The sequence below is a fragment of the Symphalangus syndactylus genome, chromosome 8 (assembly GCF_028878055.3).
Source record: "Symphalangus syndactylus isolate Jambi chromosome 8, NHGRI_mSymSyn1-v2.1_pri, whole genome shotgun sequence".
In the NCBI taxonomy this organism is placed as follows: domain Eukaryota; kingdom Metazoa; phylum Chordata; class Mammalia; order Primates; family Hylobatidae; genus Symphalangus; species Symphalangus syndactylus.
In genome coordinates, this window is record NC_072430.2 from 59,415,040 (window position 1) to 59,437,485 (window position 22,446).

Sequence of the window (22,446 nt, forward strand, 5' to 3'; positions counted from 1 at the left end):
TAGAACTACCATTTGACCAAGCAATCCCATTACTGGGTATACACCCAAGAGAATATAAATTGTTCTATCATAAAGAACATGCTCGTGTATGTTCATTGCAACAATATTCACAATAGCAGACATGGAATAAACCTAGATGGCAATCAATGGTGGACTGGATAATAAAAATGTGGTACATATATATCATGGAATGCCACAGAGTCATCAAAAAGAACAAGATTATGTCTTTTGCAACAACATGGATGGAGGCTATTACGCTAAGTCAATTAACACAGGAACATAAAACCAAATACTGCATGTTCTTACTTATAAATGGGAGCTAAATACTGAATGTACATGGATACAAAGAAGAGAACAATAGACAATGGAGCCTGCTTGAGAGTGGAGGGTGCCAGGAGAGTAAGGATTGAAAAACTACCTATCAGGTACTAGGCTCATGACCTGGGTAACAAAATTATCTGTACCGTGAACCCGTGGGACACGCAGTTTACCCACGTAACAAACCTGCACATGTACCCACTGAACCAAAAATACAAATTGGAAAGAAGAAAAAAAAGATGGGTCACCTGACCTTGGGTAGCAGAGCTGAAAAAGGAGAGAAAAAGACCTATCGGAAACTATCTACAGGATTTGCCGCTACTTACCAGTCCCTCATTAGGGATGATCATTTACAGAGATTTCCCTGAAGGATAGGTAGCCCACTAGTCTTTAAACCTGGGTTTCAGATTAGTTAAGAATAAGGGGGCCCTGATCTGAAGTGCATATACTTTGTATATATCCAATGTTGCTGCTGTGTTTAATTGTAAATTGAAGTTTTAGATGAAAATTTATGAAAATTTAAGAATTTTTCTTCACTTATTAAGCAAAAACATGCATTTCTGAATCCATTCTCAAGATTATAACTTGAACACAAACAACTTCTTCAATCTTAAGCTCAATAGTAATGTTTTTGTTTTTATAGAAGAAGTAACTTATTTTCACCTAGTCATTCTGTAATTTTTATATGGCAGAATCTTTGAGTATTTGGTTGCAAATAGACATTCTAAAAATATAAATGTGGTTATATTGGGTTAGTCTTTTTCTGAGTCACAGAAATAACTCCCTCGTGCTCTCATTTTTTTCAACAGCCAGGTTCTGTATTATATACAAGAAATATGAATTTAAAAGATTTATTCGTGTCCCTAAGAAACTAGAAATATAGCAGAGATGGAAGGCAATCAGATCTTCACTCTGTAGCATGATAAATGCCCCCACAAAGGGTAAGCACAAAGGGTAAGTTAGAATGCCGTAACTTTACAGGTTTCCCTTTTCATCTTGGTTGTGGGAACAGCCCTGCTATGTGAAACTTACTGCATTGCTTTGTTCTATGTCTGATTGTACCAACCTTATGCAGACCCAGCATGTGTGGGTGTCTGACTCCTTCCTCCCCATTTTGAAGTCAAAAGGTTTGGAATTACATGTCATGCAAAAGGCTGCAGTTTCTATTCAGACCAAATCTCATTGTTGCAGGTAACCTTTTAATGCCAGAGTTTGCTTAATGAAGTTACTTCCACATTGCTTCTGTTAACCCATGTTTGGAAGATTGCTTTGCTAATCTAGAATCCAGGAATTCTATCAAAAGACACATTTTGCAGAAAGGACATTCTCATCAAGTCTCTGATCAATCTGCTTAACAACATTGGCATCGATTTACATTAGTTGGATGTAGTAGAATCCAAGAATGGCCACAATTGTTTGCAGCAATCTCACCACGATGCAGAATCCATTTCTCTACCCAATCAATCTGAGTTAACCTGCAACTTACTTTGGCCAACAGAATATGAAAGAACTAAGTTCTGAGTCTAGGCCTCAAGAGGCTTTGCATTCTTAACCCTTACACTTGGAATTTTGCTGCTGTCATGCTGGACTGAACTGCTGGGTCATGAGATATGTGGCCCAGTTATCCCAATCTCCCATCCACTAGACATGTGAAAGAGCCTATCCTATTCAGTCCGCAGCTGATCTACCTGCTGACCACAAATGCATAAGCAAGCCCACCCAGGATCAACCAAGCCTGGCCAGATTAGTAGAACCATGCAGGTGACTAATAGTTTATGAGAAGTAATAAATGGTTGTTATTTTAAGCCACTAAGGTTTGGAGTTGTTTGGTATGCAGTAAAAGCTAGACAATAACACTACTATTTTGACATTACTGCAATGGTAGTAAGTCCTAGTGAATTTCAGAGCAGAGTAGGATGAAGAAAGGAAGGAAATTAGAGAAAAAGAAAGAAGATAGCATGTGCTCATCACCTTTGCATGACCAGCTGATGATTTCTTTACCTGAACCAATGAAGAAACAAGTAAACAAGTCTCCTGAATATTTCAGTAGGAGATTACACATAAAGAGGAGATTCAAATCTCTGAATTAATTATAATTCACAAAAGATTTGTCAAATTGAGCCCATGTTATTAATGGCAGTGAATGTTAACAATGTCAAGTCCATAATAAGAAAATATATACAATTCCATCCATTTACTCCTATCTAAAGACACCATGAAATTATTTATTTATTTATTTATTTATTTATTTATTCATTCCACTGCCTCTTCCAAAAGATGAGGAGTAACAGTTGACAGTCTGGATAAGTAATCAGTTACTGATTACACCAGAAACATAACTCACACAGGCTTTGGAAAATAGACATCGTCTTGGATTTAAATTTAACAGAACCCTTGATGGGCATTCCTTCTGTCTGCCAAGGCCAGGGCTCAGCCAGAGGAAGATAGAAAGAAGGAGAAGAAAAGAAGCATACGGTCTGGTTTGGAAAGGTGGTGGGGAGGGATGGCAACATGAGTAGATTTGATCTGACTGCACATAAGGAGCAGTTAGAAAACCACATAGCAGAAGGTGGCATTGCACAGGGTCAGGGGAAAGATGATCCACTGAGAGTGAGAAGGGCTGCCAGAGACTCATCGAGGGGCCTCTGAACCATCTGTTCAGCCCTCTAGCCTCAGTTTCCTTCTTTGTAAACTTTGCACTGGGCATGTTGTTACATTTCTGGTCCTGAGACGAGTCAACCTATCTTGAGTGTTTGTGCCTTGCTCGCACTTTGAGAAAGTGACCCTAGGCTTCTGATGAAAACTTTTGTTTGTTACAATGATTTCTTCAACCTTTAATGTGTTTTGATTGCCTGATACGTGACAGGTACTCCGAGAAGCACTGGTCATACCAGGGTGAACAAAATGCAGTCACTGCCTTTGAGGAACTCAAGTATGCAGTGTTGAGAAGATTACACAGCAGGGAAAGAGTTATTATGGAGCAAATACCTGACTTCTCCAGGAAGGAGGATGGGGTTAGCAGAGAAGCCTTCCCAGAGAAGAAAATCCTTTTGAAACAGCTGAGGGAGGAGTAGTAGTAGTCAGACGAAGATGCATTTGTAGGGACTGTCCAAGCATGGATGTTCTTATCACTTGGCTCTGCTGCACAGAAGCAAGTAATACTGATGTCCAAATAACTGTGTATTTAGAGCACTTTATTAGCCTAAGAATGTAAACATTTTAGGGCTACTTTGAGATTTTACAAAACTTTTTATGTACTCGTTGTCATAGAGCCCTGTTTTATTATTTATGAGAACATGGAAAGACAGAAGAATTAGAGACCTTTAGTCAGGCTTCATCACATTCCATGGAAAGGAGATAATTGCAATTACTAAAAAGATGGATGTGCAGGCAGGTGGCACACTCCAGCACATTGCACATAAAACAAGCCATGCTGGAGAATAAAGATCTGGGAAAGGGTTTCAGGGTTTGTCGTGTGTGTGTGTGTGTTTGTATTCGTTTTAATATTAGTAAATTATATTTCAGAACACTTGGAAAATGGAAGATTACTTATAATTTCACTCCTCTAACCACCATTTTTATAATTTTGAATGTCTTAAGTATTTTCCCCCTGCATTAAAAAATATGTCCATATTAAAAAATATGTCCGTATTTTAAAAAATACGTCCATATGCTATCTAGAATTCTGATTTTTTTTCACCACTTAAGATTAGAACATAGGACGTTTCTCATCACTTTGTAGTCTTCACAGCAATAGCCATAATTTTAATATCTAAAGTGTATTCTACCCAATTTACTAAACCATTTTCCTATTTTTGGGACATATGAGTTGATTACATTATTTTATTATTACCAGTGATGCTATGATGAATACCTGGGTGGCATAGGAATATAGAACTAGTAGAGACTTTAAATGTTACTTGAGGCTCTTTTCCCCCTTGGTATTCAGAATAGGACTTTGTTTTTTTCACAGCACAACTGGAGAGGTACCAGCAAGATAGACTATAATGCAATTGACCCTTCGTGGGATAATGCTATGGGGTAGCCCGGGGGACATACGAAGTTCTGTTATACATTTATGGATAACAGGGGAGAATCAAACCCATAATTTCCACAATGGAAATATTTAACTTGAGGTTTATACAGCCCATATCACTGAAACAGACAATGGAAACTGTGGCTGCAACTACTGTTATAGCTGCTGATATCCATTGCAGACATGGCCCAGGATTTCTCCACTTGGCTTCCCATTCAAAATTTGGAATAGGTGCTGTGATTGGTGGAGCAGGGATATGTGCCAGTGATCAAGTGGGGAGACTGGGAAAATTGGCATCTTAACCTGAGCTCTTCAGAAAAGAGAGCCTGAGGCAGAGGCAAGGGTTTAGGTGCTAGTGTATACATATGAGGGCGTGTGACTGAGCTGACCGTAGTTTAGCATGAAGACTGAGCAGTCTGACTAATTGCACAAACTTGTGGGCAAGAGGCTGCATAAGTGACAGCTTCTCAGGGAAGTCCATTCAGAATGGAATGGAGAATTTATACCCTAGCTCCTGTTTCCCATGGTCACAGGTTTGCCCAGTGTTACAGCTGTCCCCTGCACTTTCAGGTTGTACGTGCTTGAGCCAAGCAAATGCACTTTCATGTCTCAGCACCAACAAGGAAATGCTGGTGCAGGAGTTTAGAGGTGCCCAGCATTGGCATGAGGTGAGGTGCTGTCAGGCTGTGTCTAGGTGAATCAATGACAATCCATACAGGGTGGTCACTGCAAAGGTGAGACAAAAGAAAATGAATTGGAGCATAAAAGTTATTTGGTGCAATCTTTTTAGCTTCTCTCTTGAAAGGTATGCTCTTTCTGTTAGGAGCCTCCTCTAGCATCAGCTGGGTACTAAAAAAAAAAAAAAAAAAAAAGGATGAATGTCCACTTTGGTACCTCTGTATTATTTCAGGGCATTTAAAAAGCAAGTTCTACTGATGGGAATCACAGACACTGAAAATAATGATGAAATAAAACCTTGTGAATATATTTCCTGCAGATTAATAGTTCTTGAAATTAAAGACAAAGTCATTTCTGAAATTGCTTTTGGCAATAGTAGTCATTCAAGATGTGGATGTATTGAACATGTATTCTGGAGTCTCTATTTTATGGATGCATTCTAACGAGTTTTAAATTTTGTGTTCTTTCTGATTTTCTGTGCCACTCATAATATTTCTTTCCAACAATTTGTTTTGTCTTCTGTATGATTTATTGATGAATTGCTTCAAGAACTAGTGATCTTAGACATATATAGCATGTCTTTGGAAAACAAAGGACAAAGAGGATAGAATTTGAAAATTACTAAATGTAGTGTTTATAGAAGGAATTAAAACTCTTCAATTACAGTTTTTAGTAACTTTACTTTGTATGTATCAGAGTCATCCTGAATGCTGATGGTCATGGGGCCAGAGGGAAAAAGAGAAAACCCTTGAGTGTCTAGTGTTAGCTCTGACTGAGATGATAATTGTTTTTTTGTTCACAACCAGAATTAGTCACATAGCCCCACTACAACCACAAGGGGGCAGGAAGTGCAGTCCTGTGGTATGCCTAAAATGGGGGAGAACCATGACTATTTGGCAAACAGTAACAATGACTACCACAGCAGGGTTGGCATTTTTAGCAGCTAATGTTACAGAAAGCTTGTGTGACAAATAATATGCAGCAGGTTTGAGGCTGTGGTGTGCATGGCATTTTTAGACGTTTAAATTACAGAAAGGCTTATTTGTAAAATGAATATGTAGCAGGTTTGAATGTATAACCACCAACACAGCTGTTCAAAGGGTTTAAAAAAATCTTTATTTGCTTTAAATTACTGTAAATCTTACTCTGAGTCCTTATTCCTCATAAAAATAGTGGGAAATGCAATCTCAGTCTTGTTGGGGCTCCCCTGCTGCAGAGTTATGCAGTCAGGGGAGATCTTTGGCTTAGCTCAGCATCAGGGAGGTCTGATCTTCAGTCCACTGGGCACTGCTGAAATGTGCAATAGTCAAGCCCACATGTGATCCCTCTGGGGCTGGGGACTCTGCTGCTTCTGGACAAGCTGGGAGGCACCAGAATATCTGCTGAAGCTGGGAAGCCTAGCGGCTAATGGGCCTGCCTCCCATGGGGCATCACACTGTGATCCCTGGGAGGTTGCTCCACTTCACCACGCAGGACCTGAGTGTCTTCCACACCTGGGGATTAACAGCCTTGGTCCCTTTTCCGGTATGAAGTAAACTCTTCCTGTGCTCATGCTTCCTTAAAGGACAAGAAGAACTGCTGATCTTCAGCAGCTTCTCTTTCTGCAAAGCACTGAACTTCTGAAGCCACTTATTTCATTGGCACACAAGGTCTGCCTCAAGTGATCATTGCCCATGGTTGAAAGAATTAAAGGAGACCTGTAAAAGCAATTGCCACAGTGAAGTTCCGAGAGTGTGAATGAAGAGTGAAAGTGTAAATCAACTTCAGTAAAAAAACAATGGACAGAGCAGGGGCGGGGCTAGGAGAAGAAAATTAGTATTTATTGTGTACCCACGATGTGCCAGGCCTTCATAAAATATTTTAATATGTGATCTCACTTAACCATCACAGCAACACTGTGAAGTAGAGAGTATGAGCCCATTTTACAGAGGAGGAAACTGAAGCTCAAAGGGTTCTATGTCTGCATAAAAATAGTACTGATAGCTAATATATATGATGCTTACTATATGTCAGTCACAGTTATAAGATCTTTATGAATATAAACTCATTTACTTCTCATGATAGTTCCACGATATAGGTACAATAGGTGTATATTTCTATTTTAGAGATGAGAAAATTGAGTCATAGAGATTTCAAAAGATTTACCCAAGGTCACACAGCTAGAAAATGATGAGGTCAGAAATGACTTCTGGCAGTCTGCTCCAAAGTCCATGCTTTAAACCACTGTGCTGTACTGCCACGTACAGTATAATGCTGTAGGGAGAGGGAGAAAGAGAAAGACAGAGACAGAAACATACAGAGAGATAGACAGACACACACAGACTCAGAGAGACAAAGACAAAAAAACAGATAGACTGAGAGAGAGGGAGACACAGGGAGAGACAGAGACAGAGAGAGGCGCACACACACACACACACACACAGAGATCATAGACAAATTCTAAAATTTGAATATGTATGTTGAAATTACCTAAGACTTTCTCCAAAGAGGTTCAGTGCCTTTCCAAGAGTTGAGCCTCAAAATTAGTCCTGGGATGCAGCCTGGTACCTGAGGTCAATGAAGAGTGGACTCTGCCCTGTCTTCTCATATAGACACCCAGCTCCTTTGAGCTGAAAGGTAAATTAGCAATGTCTGCCATTGCCTACGATTGAAACAGAAAGGCTGTGTCAGCATTCCAAATGGGGTGGCTGATGACTTGGCAGTTAAATACTCAAAACAACTTCCCTGAAAATGGAATATTAAGAGCATGCTTTTTCTTTCTCAGGTGCCATTTCTTATCACCTGTTTGGCTAGAAGCCAGATGCTTTTAAACACTAACGCTGTTTAAATTTCTTGGGGTCAACTCTTTGTAAACAGTGCTGGTGTTTGTACAAAGTAACATTGGCCCTTGACTATAAAAGCTTAAATATTCTTGGCTTTCCAAGCAGCCAAGTTACTTTTAGCCCAAGGAGATAGGTAAACTATATTGATTTCCCAGAGGGGAAAAAAGATCATTTCCCCTTCTTTCAGCATCTTTCAGTGGTAACTTCAAATAGGTGAATAGAAAGATTAGGTGTCTTGCTCCTGCCATAAGAAGAGGACTAACGCCCAGATTTTCTGATCCCTATCTGTTAATTAAAGTACAGAAGACTGGATTCCATGGATTTTATTTTACTAACCCTTCCAAAGTGTATAGACTGATGTGGTATTTTCAGACTGCTTATCTTTGAATAAAATTTATACTCAGTGATCATATTTAGTTTTAATGTTATTACTTGGTATAGCTATTCTAGCATCAGACACAAGGACTGTAAGTGATCATCCCATGAACTACTTTACAAATGATTTGACTTTAAAAAAAAAAAAACACAACAACGTGAATAACGAATTATATACTCAATTAGTATAAATAGCTAATCCGATTTGATCAGATGATCAAAATACATATGGCTCATATATCAAAACTCATCTGGGATCACAGATAGATACCCTCTGCTTGATGCATTAAAAAATTCCTGAAAAGCGCACACAAAACCAATTTTGTTTTATAACAAATCGAATTATAACTTATAACTACTAGGGAAATTGGCTATGTGAAGGGCTATAATGATAAACTATTTTATGAATCAGATAACCACCTTCAATCTTCATTTATTATGTCTTTTCTTTATTCTTTCAGAATAGGTTTGAGGCATACATTGCAACTCATAGTTTGTAAATTTGAATATTTGGGTTTGTGAAAACTGGTAGACTAAACATGCAAACATAAAAATGCTTTAAAAATTATCCTTCCTTCCGTCGGGCACGGTGGCTCATGCCTGTAGTCCCAGCACTTTGGGAGGCTGAGGTGGGTGAATCACCTGAGGTCAAGAGTTCGAGACCAGTCTGGCCAACATGGTGAAACCCCATCTCTACTAAAAATACAAAAAAATTAGCTGGGCGTGGTGTTGGGTGCCTGTAATCCTAGCTACTCGGGAGGCTGAGGCATGAGAATCGCTTGAACCCGGGAGGCGGAGGTTTCAATGAGCCAAGATCGCACCATTGCCCTCCAGACTGGGTGACAGAGTGAGACTTTGTCTCAAAAAAAAAAAAAAAAAAACTATCCTTTCTTCAAAATAATTTCCGTAAATTGTTAATAATGTCTAGAATGACTATTGAAAGATTAAAACATCTTTTATCATATATGCCAAAGAGTGTTCATGACTAGCAGAAATTTACTTTTGACTGTTTATCAATTTATAATTGTAGGATTTCAGTTCCTTCCATTAAAAGAAAAGTGTGTCCTAGATTATAGCACTTGCTGGCATTTACTATTTTGATCATCCTATTACAGATGATTATAGAGAGATTTGTAAGTGCTTTGCTATTTTAAAATTTATTTCCAGGTCAGTCTGAAAATTTTTACTTTTTCAAAAGAAAACATAGACTCTTGTGGGTATGTTTACATTGTAGTACTTAAATTTATTTTGAATTTACTGTTTATATGAATGATCAGATCCAGTTAAATACATTTTTGTCTACTTCTATGGAGATTTATGAAAATAAAGCAAAAGTAGAAAGAAGGCAATGACTTACACAGTAATTGTTATTTATAATTTAAGTACATTAATTATGGCAAGATAAGTTACAAGCAATGGGAAAAACCCTTGTTTTTAAAGTCTATGCATATATGTATGTGTGTATGTATATATATATATATATATATATATATATATATATATTCCTGTTACATTAGAAGATTTTTGCTTGAATTGTTTCCTAATTTCTCTTTTACCGATACATATATTAATGTGCTATGGATTATGATGGCTATTATCAAAATATATAATATATGTAATATGGGAAAATTTATCGTTTATAGAAACTTCAAACAAAAGTGACATTTAAAATTACATGTGATGAACACATTTTACCATGTGCAATACATGCATTTGATATAATTTTGCCACTGAAATAATAAAACTAACAAAAGTGTGCTGAATATTATTTCACGTGGGGGGTGTAAAGGCATAAATCGCTTTCATTTTTGCTTCAAATGGCTAGCTCTCCATCACTGCACTAGTGTTGGTTTTTCCTTTTAGTTCCTTTTGACCTTTTAGCTCTTTCCACCCTTCCATCTTTCCTAGCCCAGAAAACAGGTGTAGGAGGAAATTGGTTTCTGTATGAACTCTTCTTCCAGCCACAATAATCTCAGATTGACTCCACTCTCAAGATCCCGTGCTAAGCTTTGTGTTTGGATGAAAACCCAAAACATATTGTAAAATTTAATATTGCGTTTTCATATGCTTAAACCTAATTTACCTTTTCGAAAAAAAGTTTGATATTTCTTCCTTCTTAAGGGCCCACACACAGTGTGGAAAATGCTTGGAGGCAGGATGGTGTGATAGGTTCTCTGGAGGTTTCTGAGAGGGGCATTGAGGTCGACTTATGTTTCTCTTTTTTTTCTTCTCCCTAAGCTTTAGTAATATGAAACCTGGCAGGGATGTCTTAAGTCAGCTCTGCACGGAAGGTGGACCTAAATGGTCTCTAAGCTGATGAGCTGACCCTCCTCTCCATTAACCCTTCACCTCCACCTTTTCATTTCTGAGATGAAACTTTGAAAATTATTATTATTATTATTATTATTATTTGCAGGAAGCTGTGTCTGCAGACTATGAACAGAGGAATCGTCTCCACTGCTCACTGACCCTAACTCATTGGGTCTCTGGCTAAAGCAGAAGAGCCACACACCTGAGGGGAGGGTGTTTGCTCTGAACACACAGCTTCAAGGATGTTCTGCTCAAATGGAAAGGCTCTAGACTGTAGCTAAGACTTTCACTCGCCCAGATATTTACAGTTTGAAGGACTTCCCTCTTGATATTTTTGGCAATAAAGGAGAAAATCATTTCCCCTCAGAGCATTTGAAATTGGAAAAATAAACGTGCTGTGTGCAGCTGAATCTTCTAAGCCTTTGACATTTTTCAGTGGCAGGATGGAGGGTCCGTATGGACAGTCAGACTTGAGGGCTTGAACACTTACAGTCCTTGCGTCTGCAAAACCTGGATAATCACTCCATACACAACCTGCCAGGAACTAATTTTCTTGTCATTTCATAAAAAAAGATTCCCAGTCTTCTAGACAAGTTGCAAGGACTGAGTAACGCCGGGGAATGCTTGCATATCAGCAGACCAGAGGTGGTGTAGACGCCAAGCGTGGACCGAGTCCCGGGGCGCCCCAGAAGTGTCTTCTCCCCGAGCGACAGTTAATTCCTCGCATTAACAGCTATGAATCCCTCTTGGGTTTCTCCCACCCCAACACCCTTCTCTGAGCCCCTGGCCACCGTCGCCTTCTCTTCTCCTCCCGCGTCCCCCTGACCAAACATCCCTTTCATCAGGTGGGGTTGGGGTGTCTACTCTTCGAGAAGGAGCGCGCAAGGGTTAATGATGAAAGCTGGAGACCAGGTGGGGCGCCCACACCCGCCCCCGGCCACGGTGGGCGTCGGAGGTGAGGGGGCGCTATTCGGGCAGCAGTGCTCCGGGTGGCGCGCGGGAGAGCTGCCAGGCTGACGGAGAGGCCGGCCCGAGTGGGGGCCGCTCCGTCGCCGCCGCCGCCGCCGCCGCCGCTGCCGCCGCTGTGATGCGGAGCAGGTGCTGCGCCGAGCGGTGGAGTCAGAGCCCGGGCGCGGAAGCACGAGCTGCAACATCAGCACCAGCGGCGCCGGCACCTGCACCAGCTCCCGAGCCCCGCGCTGCGCTCTCCGCCCCGCCGCACTCGGGGCCGTCGCCCCGCGCTCTCTATGGATGTCAAAGCGGCCCCCAACGGGGTGGCCACTATCGAGGACCGGATCCTGCGGATCACCGGCTACTATGGCTATTACCCAGGTTACTCCAGCCAGAAAAGTAAGACGCCGCGGGGCTGCCCTGCGCGAAGCGGGGAAGGGAGGTGGGCGCGCAGGGGTGCCGCGGGGATGCGGACGGGCGGGCGCGCGGTACGGACACCTGCAGCCCTGCGGGCGCTGTCAACGCCGCCTTCCTGGCGGCGGGGACCCCTCGGGGAGAAAAGTATGTCCGCTGTCCTCGGTGCTGAACCGTGAGAGGGCAAGGGGCCCGGCTGGTTGCGCCCAGGAGTTTGGAAACAGTCGTAGCCTTGGGGGGAGGTGCGGAGGGGACCTGGTGAGCGCTCCTGACCGCCGTCGTCCGGCTCACTCTGGTGGATTTACGCCCAGAGGAGGCTAACATGGCTGTTCACTTAGCGGCAAGTCAGCCCTAGGGGCTACATGCCCCGAAAGCCCCTACTGCGTGCGGGGCGCTGGGGACGCAGGCTGGGGAGGGTCGGGGGAGGGGCTGGCTGGGGAGGGTCGGGGGAGGGGCTGGCGGGGGCGGCCGACCCAGACGTGGGTCCCGGCGCTGGTGGGGTCAGCTCGTTCACTCCGGGCTGTTGAGACGCTGCCAGCGCGGGAATTACTCCGGTTACAATATCTTTAGGAGGTTCTTCACCCTGGGCAGAGAAAAGAACCTGCTCAGGTCTCCGAGCCCCAGAGCTTGGAGCCAGAGACCGGTGCAAAAGACTGGAGGCGTGGAGGGTGGGGGTCTGAGAAGGGGAGGCGACAGGCTCCCCCCCCGCCCCCGCCGCACGTCGCGGCCACCGCTTTCTTCCAGCTAAGCGAGGTCATGCGGCGTGGATGCTTTCACGTTTCTGGACCAGTTTTATTGAGAGGGCGATGAGGTGTGCTCTGCTCGCAGTCCCCCTTCCCCAGTACACAGACCCACTAGCTATATTTGCTGGGGTTAGTTCTACTGGCGACTGAAGTGCAGTTCATTTTTCTTCGAATCGGAGGAGTAGCTGCGGTTTAGTTTCTATGCAGGTGGGCTTTCGCTTTTTTCTTTATCAATGCATTTCTGTCGCAATAGATGGAGCTTAATTGTTGTTTTTGCCGTTATTGTTGTCAGAAGCTTGGAAGCTCCTAGATGCATTTCTGATTCGTATTTTTCTATGACATTTGGGGTGCAATCAACATTACAGTTTCTGCGAAGCGTGGGACCCGCAAAAATTCCGGCACAAAGACAAGAAAACACTATTTTTTTCATGTAACTTTCTCCCCTACCATGCTTCCTCTCTATTGAATAATAATTCAAGAGCTTTGTTCCATGGGCTGTTCTCACACAGATATTTTCTAGTTCGATATTTCATTTGGTTTCAGGAAAGGCCTATTTGATTTGGATGGTTTCTCTCTAGCTGTTTTTAGCATTAGGGGCTTAAATTATTCATTTTCCATACAAAAGTAATTATATAGTGTTAGAATTTTCTGGAAAGAAAATAACACTGTGGAATGCCCTTTGAAGTCTCTGTACTATACACTCAAAAACTTCTCCTTTTTTGTTGGCAAAGGATTTCTTTTTTAACCCTGGAAACATAAGTAAAGGAACTAATATACCTTGTGGAAATTACTTGACTTTCACCTTTGAATATTTTAATTAGGAACCATGGAATTTTAGTGGCTTAGAGAATGTAGAAGCTGTGTGTGAAATTACAAGACTCAGGGTGGTTTATTATTGTAATTTTTATGACAATGGAACTTTGGCTAACAATGAACAACCCAAAAAGAATACTGAAAAAGTGACATTTTAGATAAGGACATGTTCATATTATATTTTTGTACTTGCTCAAATAGCTGCACATGCTTCATTTGCAATACAATAACAGGACAAAAAAAGGGAAGAGCACTGGCCAAGGCTATAACTGGAAGCCAAAAGTGATAAACATTAACTTGGCATGGTTATTTGTGATGGGCACTTACCTACCTAAGTTCAGACCATAGAGTTAAAAGAGTGAAGGCAGAGAATCTCACAAGAAGAGAGAATTAAGTGATAGTCAGATAAATCTCAGGATGCTCATGCTTTCGGAAGTAGAGAAAGATTGCTATTTTGCACAGTGAGAGAATGAGAGAGGAGAAAGCTGGAGGAGGGCCAGGGAACCGAGCACCGTGAAATAATCCTGTCCTAATGCAGGCTTCGACTAGTAAACAAACACACTGAAGCAAACCAGTACAATATGGTCAATTGATTTGGCTGTTACAGGGAATGAGCAACAGCTTAGGGGAAGTCTGGAAAAATATACTTAAGAAAAGGCTACAGTGATGAATATATAATATGTGAAAGCAAGGTGACTTTCTCATTTCCTGTCTGATCACATGTGAAGGACAATCTCTAGATATCTACGCCATTTACCTTTTTGGAGATAGATGGGGACTTACCTCTAAGAAAATGCACTGAAGGGCCGGGCGCGGTGGCTCACGCTTGTAATCCCAGCACTTTGGGAGGCCGAGGCGGGTGGATCACGAGGTCAGGAGATCAAGACCACGGTGAAACCCCGTCTCAACTAAAAAAAAAAAAAATACAAAAAAATTAGCCAGGCGTGGTGGCCGGCGCCTGTAGTCCCAGCTACTCGGAGAGGCTGAGGCAGGAGAATGGCGTGAACCCGGGAGGCGGAGCTTGCAGTGAGCCGAGATTGCGCCACTGCACTCCAGCCTGGGCGACAGAGCGAGACTCTGTCTCAAAAAAAAAAAAAAAAAAAAAAAATGCACTGAAGATCAAGCCTTCTGTTAATGCATCCTGCTGTTTGCTTGTACCTTGTTCAGAAAAAGTTCTAGTAGTCAGGCTGATGCAAAAAAAGAAATATAATAGAATTCAGATAAATGAAGGTACTTTAATGGGCAATAGGGCATTTGTTTTATTTATCCTGTTCAATTAATGAACAGTTATTGAGTAAATATAAACAAGAAATCTGGATACAAAGATGATTAAAGGTGGGTGCAGTGGTTCATGTCTGTAATCCTAGCACTTTGGGAGGCCAAGGCAGGAGGATTGCTTGAGGCCAGGAGTGCAAGACCAACTTGACCAGTGTAGTGAGACACTGTTTCTATATTTATTTAAACATTTTTTTAAAAAAGATGATTAATGCATGGTGTGGTTACTTAGGTAGGGAATAGATTCATTCATTCAACAAGTGTTAATTGAGCACCTCCTATGTATCAGGAGTACATCAATGAGCAAAACAGACAAAAGTATTTTCCTTTTAAGAACTTAAGTTCTAGTGGGAGGAAACGGGACAATAAAGAAATAAACAAGTACATAATTTATTTAGTATGTTTCAAGGTGATAAGTGCCTTGTGAAAAATTACAACAGGTTAAAAAGGATAAAATATTCTGGGGGTAGAAATTGTCACAATTTTAAATAGGCTCATCAGGGAAGTCCTCATTGAGGAAGTAACAATTCAGCAAAGACCTGAAGGATATGAGGGAGTTAGCCATATGGACATCCAGAAGAAGACATTCTGGGCAGTGGGAATAGCTAGTGCAAAGCTCTGAGGTAGAGTGCAACTAGCATGCTGGAGAAACAGCAGGGAGGCCTGCATGGCTGAAGTGGAGTGAACAATTGGGAAAGTGGTTGAGAGGAGGTCACTGAGGATCCAGGAATGCAGATAAAGGAGGGCCTTAGAGGTCATTGTCAATCCTTTGGCTTGTATTCAGAATGAAATGAGCATTTGACGAGTTTTGGGAGAAGAGTGATGTGACTTATCTTACACAAAGATCAGTCTCACTGCTGTACTGGGACAGGGTAAAAACACCTAATTACTATGTTATTGTGATAACGTAGGTGAGACATCATGGTGGCTTGAACCGGAGTTGTAGCAGTAGAAGAAAAGAAAGGTGGTCAGAGTCTTCATATATTTGAAATTAGAGCCAATAGAGTACCCTGAGAGATTGGATATGGTATCTGTAAGAAAGAGAGGAGTAAAAAATGACTGCATCTTTTCTGGTTGACTAAGTTTGAGTTGCCATCGGCTGAAGTGTGGAAGGTTTCAAGGTAGAGAAACTTTGGAAAGGGGTGAGGGGTGGATTGTCAGGGGATAAGGATAACATTTTAGAGATGCTAAATGTAATTGGAGATGTAGAGTAAGCTTAGAGTTCAGAGTAGATGTCTGATTGGAGATATAAATTAAGGATTTGCCAGTACTTGGGTGATATTTAAGGCCTAAGACTGGATGAGACCTCCAAGGAATGAATGCCTATAGAGAAGAGAAGAGGCAGAAGGATTGAATTTTGAGACACTCTGACATTAAGAGGTTCAGGAAAAGAAGAAAACCATCAAAGGAGACCCAGAAGGAGCATCCAGGGAGATAGGAGGAAAACCAGGAACATGTGATATCCTGGAAGCCAGTAAATAAAAAGTTTGAAGGGGAAGAGATTAGCTGAGTCCAATGCTATTGAAAGGTCAAGTAAAATGAAGACCGATTGAATTTGACAATTGAAGGTCATGGGTGATCTTGACAAGAATGTTGACAAGAGCACATAAGGATAGATAAAATGGATTAGAATGTGTATAAGAGAGAATTAGAGGCAAGAATTGGAAACTGTGAGTATAGATGACTGCAAGGATTTTTGTGCAAAGGGGAGCAGAAGAAATGGAGGAAGCAGGCTCAAGAAAGTTTTTCTATCTTTAAAGATTGGAGAAATAAGAGCAAGTTTGCATGCAAATGAGAATGATTCAATAGAGAAAGAAAAATTAACGAAGTTGGAGAGATAGTGTATGGAAACTAGTGCACAAGAGAAGGGACATTGCCTTAGATAGGAACATGGATATAGGGTAAGGTGTGTGGGGCCCGTTTGGGAAAGTGTATAACTGAGATGATGGGAGTCTGTTGAGGTTCTCTTCTGGTTGCTGCAGTCTTCTCCAAGTAGGAAGAGAGATCACCAAATGAGAGTGAGGATGGTGGAGGACATGGTAGATGCTGGAGGAAAGAGAAGGTGTGAATAGTTAAAACAAATAGGAAGAGTGAATGGACTGGGGAAGTGTGCTCAGGTTTTCTGGCAGCCTTAAGGGTCCATTTAAAGTTTTTGGTCACAAATTTAAAGTAAGACCAGCCAGTAGGTTGGCTTATTCATTAACACAGTAAAGGCATGGAACAAGTAAAGGTAAGGATATAACCAGAGTTACAGATTATCCAATGGGTATTAAAAAATAGGGACAACAGAGTTGTATACAAAAGAGTTGTATTATTAAAATGATTGATCATGGAATTTAAACCTGGTAAGCAGAGAAGAGGAAATCTAGATAGTTAGGGACAGGGAACAGATGGTAGGTTCCATGAATTAGAGGTCTCAGTAGAATCAAAGACTAGTGGAAGTTAGCTGGAAAGGTAGGAGGTGGTGGGTTGTATGCTATAAGAAATTTAATTCATTTCCATAAGTCAAATGAAAGGATAAATTCATTCATGTTTTATTCTACTCCATTATTGATATTTTTGGGGTGAGTATTCTTTTTTGTGTGTTTGTATAGGGAAACAGTGTGTTGATGTATGGTTGAATTAAACCCTATTGGTTTGGAAATTGATTATATTCTTAAACCTGCCAGCAACTGGCCCTGAGACCTGGGACACCTCTCTGTGGACATCGGTTTTCTTGTCTGTGAAAAAGAGAGTTGAAATCACTGTTTTAGAACAGCCATGCAGTAGGCCAGCTTTGACAGCTTTCAAGACAGTCCCACCTTCCCTGGAAAGATATCAGTAAAGGAGTACATTTACTTCATCTCTCTTAACCCACCTTTGGTAGACAGTTGCCTCTCTCTGTTCTGTGCCTTTGCACCTGTTGGCCTTTTGTTTTTTCTATACCCCGTTAGTGATCAGGTCCTATGATGGTCGTGCATTGGGAGCTGCAATTTGCAGTAAATATTTTCTCTTTTACTTTGGTACCAGCTCTGGTATCATCCCCACTTCACAAAGAACTCTACCCGCTTCTGGCTCTCTTGGCTGTCTGGGTGCTTGGACGGCTGCTATGACTTAGCATTTCCCAAGGTTCTAGCTTCAGCTGTGTCCTCTCACTTTCTGCCTTCCCTGAGTGAGCTCATTTAATCCCACGGTATTACCATCTTTGGTGTGTCTGTACTTCTAGGCCCACTTTTTCTGAACCCACACCCATATTTCAAAATCCCTTCGAGCATTCTACCTGAATGTCCTCCAGGCATGTCACACATAAAACCAAAGTCATCATTCTGTGCTTAAAATGTGCCTTTTCCTTCTTATTATGCATTTCAGCTTCTAATGTCTATATCCAACCAATTGCCCAAGCCAGAAACTTCGAGTTATCCTCAACTGCTGCCCTTTCCCCTTGCCCTATAATCAGTTAATGAATCCTGTATGTTTTACCCCAGATATGTGTTTTCCAGTCCTGCGGTCACTGCCTTCTATCCATCACATCTTTTGCCCAGCCTCAAGTCCTTCCAATCCAGCATACACACCTTAAAAATGTTTACTTCCCCACAGTGCAGATCTGTTCATCTCACACCACTGATCAAATACCTGAAGTAATTTTTCACTTTCTGTGGAATAAAGTCCAAATTACTTAGCATGCCACAGTCTGAACCCAGCTTATAATTGTTCTATTTTAGCGCATATTTCTCCCTGCTACACCACAATCCTCTAATTGCCTAAGTAATACATGCTTAATGCAGAAAATCTGGAAGGCAGAGAGCAAAGAGAGATTACAACAAAATTACTCATAATTCCACTACCAGAGGTGATTAGTGTTAACATTTTGGTATATATATCCTTTCAGTCTTTTATGCCCATGGACACATGCAAGAGGCTTTTATTTTGTACTGAACATTTATCTCGTTGGTCTATATTGTTTGTAATAACTTAAATTTTAGTGGATGCATATAGTCTTCCATATATGCGAGCACTTTAATCTACTTCACCAATCACTAGTTGTTGAATTTTTAGTCCAACTTTTCCTTTTATTTCTCTTGCTCTCTCTCTCTTCCTCCCTCTCTCTCTCTTCCTCCCCCTAAGCCCCCTTTCTTTTTAAGAGATAGGGTCTTGCTCTGGCACCCAGGCTGGTAGTGCAGTGATGCAATTATAGCTTACTGCAGCCTCAAACTCCTGGGCCCAAGCCATCCTCCCACCTCAGCCGCCTGAGTAGGATTATAGGTGCGTACTATCACACTCAGCTAATTAATTAATTTTTTTTTTTTTTTTTTAGAGATCAGGTTTGAGACCAGGTTGCCCAGGCTGGTCTCAAACTCCTTCAAGTGATCCTCCCACTCCTCCCACCTCGGCCTCCCAAAGCACTGGGATTACAGGTGTGAGCTACTGCATTGGCCCAACTTTTCTTTTAGATCTTATATCCCATATGGTCTTCGCACACTCTGGTCATAGTCTCATCATGCAGCTCATTGTTTTTTTCTTTTTTTTAATAGTAATTTTTTTTTTCTCTTTTTTTTAAAATATACTTTAAGTTCTAGGGTACATGTGCGCTACGTGCAGGTTTGTTACATATGTATACATGTGCCATGTTGGTGTGCTGCACCCATTAACTCGTCATTTACCTTAGGTATATCTCTTAATGCTATCCCTCCCCCCTCCCCCAACCCCACAACAGGCCCTGGTGTGTCATGTTCCCCTTCCTGTGTCCATGAGTTCTCATTGTTCAATTCCCACCTATGAGTGAGAACATGCGGTGTTTGGTTTTTTGTCCTTGGCGATAGTTTGCTGAGAATGATGGTTTCCAGCTTCATCCATGTCCCTACAAAGGACATGAACTCATCCTTTTTTATGGCTGCATAATATTCTATGATGTATATGTGCCACATTTTCTTAATCCAGTCTATCGTTGTTGGACATTTGGGTTGGTTCCAAGTCTTTGCTATTGTGAATAGTGCCGCAATAAACATACGTGTGCATGTGTCTTTATAGCAGCATGATTTATAGTCCTTTGGGTATATACCCAGTAATGGGATGGCTGGGTCAAATGGTATTTCTAGTTCTAGATCCCTGAGGAATCGCCACACTGATTTCCACAATGGTTGAACTAGTTTGCAGTCCCACCAACAGTGTAAAAGTGTTCCTATTTCTCCACATCTTCTCCAGCACCTGTTGTTTCCTGACTTTTTAATGATAGCCATACTAACTGGTGTGAGATGGTATCTCACTGTGGTTTTGATCTGCATTTCTCTGATGGCCAGTGATGACGGCAGCTCATTGTTTTAATACATTATTGTGCTCATGCTCTTTTGCTTCTCAATGCTTTACTGCACTTTGGCCCCAGTGCTCCCTCTCTGTTTCCTTCATCACCCTGCAGAAAGCTCCTATTTATCTTTATAAGTGCTGTTTAAATGTGCTGTCCTCTGTAAAGCTTCCCAAATGCCCCAGGCTGGTTAATCCTCCCTCTGTGCTCCTGTAGTGCTGTGTATTCACCTCTGCTCCAGCATTTAACACACTATTTTGGGCTTTTTGCTTTGCACAAAACTATCTCACCCATAGAGCTTGGGGAGAGCAGGGGATTTATCTTTATTTATTTTATCTTAGGCAAAGTGGTATATTTTGTTGCTCAATAAAGTTTATTGTGCTAACGAATGAAATATTTAGTTCCATTTGAAGAAATTAGAGAGCTAATTATTTTCACACAGAAAAAGAAAGAGTACTGATGGTAGTAGTGATTAGAGAAAAAAAATTACCAGCAATGAATGAATCAAATAGATGTACTTTAAAGAATGAGAATACACTAAATGGTGTTTTATGATCATTTTACGTGCCTGGTTGTAACTTCTGCATTTGTGCATCCTTACTTCCTTCTTAAGATTTTCTGTGCTTCAATGGGGAAAAAGGCAATTTTTTTTTTTTTTGAGATGAAGTCTTGCTGTGTTGCCCAGGCTGGAGTGCAATGGCATGATCTTGGCTCACTGCAACCTCCGCCTCCTGGGTTCAAGTGATTCTCCTGTCTCCACCTCCCGAGTAGCTGGGATTACAGGCATGCACCACCATGCCCAGCTAATTTTTTATGTTTTTTAGTAGAGACAGGGTTTCACCATGTTGGCCAGGCTGGTCTCGAACTCCTGACCTCAGGTGATCCACCCACCCCGGCCTCCCAAAGTGCTGGGATTATAGGCGTGAGCCACCGTGCCCGGCCAAGGAAAAGGCAATTTTTTAAAAACACAGCGTAGAATAAAGTTACTGAATTACAAGAAAGAAAATGTGGTTTCTCCTCTTTCTTCTTTTGAAGTTGTTAGTATTGATCTTCCTGGTACAATATTAATACTGTATAACTCTTATGCACTTTAACTGGAACAAGTTATGAAATTCTCTATTAGTAGTGAAATAAATGCAATAAATAACTATCCTTGTTCATATTATGCTTATATCCTGAGAGTAAGATTTGTGCTTCTTTATGTATGAGACGAAGTGTTTTGTAAACAGTAACAAATAAGTACCATTAATATGTGGTTTTGAGAAGTATTTTGTAATATGGTTTTAAATTAGAACATATAAGGTCTATGTTGATACTAAATATCGTTGTATATGTTATTGATGTTAGATAGTGTGGTAGTGTTTTACAGTGTTTATTCTGATGTGTATTTTGCATTTAAAATATAAATTTACATATAAACTGGATATTTGTAATGCAAAATACTACTTCCGCTAGCTAATACTTGGATTTAACATTAAATTTTAGATGTACTTTATTTTGAAAGCCTATCTAAGACCTGGTTTGTGGCTACAAGGTCTAATGCAAAGACCACAAACTTCGGCAACAGAAAGACCTAGGTCTATACTCCTGCTATGCTACTTGCTAGCCATGTTTTTAATATACTTTAAGTTCTGGGGTACGTGTGCAGAATGTGCAGTTTTGTTACATAGCTATACACGTCCCATGGTGGTTTGCTGCACCCATCAACCCCGTTACCTACATTAGGTATTTCTTCTAATGCTAGCTCCCCCACCCCCTGACATGCCCCCTGGGCATGGTGGTGCATGCCTGTAATCCCAGCTACTCGGGAGGTGGAGACAGGAGAATCACTTGAACCTGGGAGGTGGAGGTTACAGTGAGCCAAGCTCATGCCATTGCATTCCAGCCTGGGCAACATAGCAACCCCTGGTGGTGTGTGATGTTCCCTGCCCTGTGTCCATGTGTTCTCATTGTTCAGCTCTCACTTATGAGTGAGAACATGCGGTGTTTGTTTTTCTGTTCTTGTGATAGTTTGCTGAGAATGATAGTTTCCAGCTTCATCCATGTCCCTGCAAAGACATGAACTCATCCTTTTTGATGGCTGCATAGTATTCCATGGTATATATGTGCCACATTTTCTTAATCCAGTCTATCATTGTTGGACATTTGGGTTGGTTCCAAGTCTTTGCTGATGTGAATAGTGCCGCAATAAACATATGTGTGCATGAGTCTTTATAGTAGAATGACTTATAATCCTTTGGGTATATACCCAGTAATGGGATTGTTAGGTCAAATGGTATTTCTAGTTCTACATCCTTGAGGAATATCCACACTGTCTTCAACAATGGTTGAACTAATTTACACTCCCACCAACAGTGTAAAAGCATTCCTATTTCTCCACATCCTCTCCGGCATCTGTTGTTTCCTGACTTTTTAATGATTGCCATTCTAACT

The 22,446-nt window shown here is 41.2% G+C and overlaps 1 protein-coding gene and 1 pseudogene across 3 annotated transcripts in view; one reads left to right on the forward strand and one right to left on the reverse strand.

The window, feature by feature from the left end:
* LOC129487840 (ubiquitin-like) overlaps positions 1 to 22,446 on the reverse strand; it is a 401,690-nt pseudogene that overhangs the window by 275,920 nt on the left and 103,324 nt on the right.
* SLC35F4 (solute carrier family 35 member F4) overlaps positions 11,508 to 22,446 on the forward strand; it is a 308,259-nt gene continuing 297,320 nt past the window's right edge. For 2 of the 3 annotated variants that reach the window (XM_055289256.1, XM_055289257.1), the window contains exon 1: positions 11,508 to 11,889. In XM_055289256.1, coding sequence (XP_055145231.1) covers positions 11,787 to 11,889 — 103 coding nt within the window. In that variant the 5' untranslated portion in view covers positions 11,508 to 11,786. Of the gene's footprint in view, positions 11,890 to 11,925; positions 12,052 to 22,446 lie in introns of those variants that run through there. The other variant, XM_055289258.2, reaches the window with a different exon arrangement.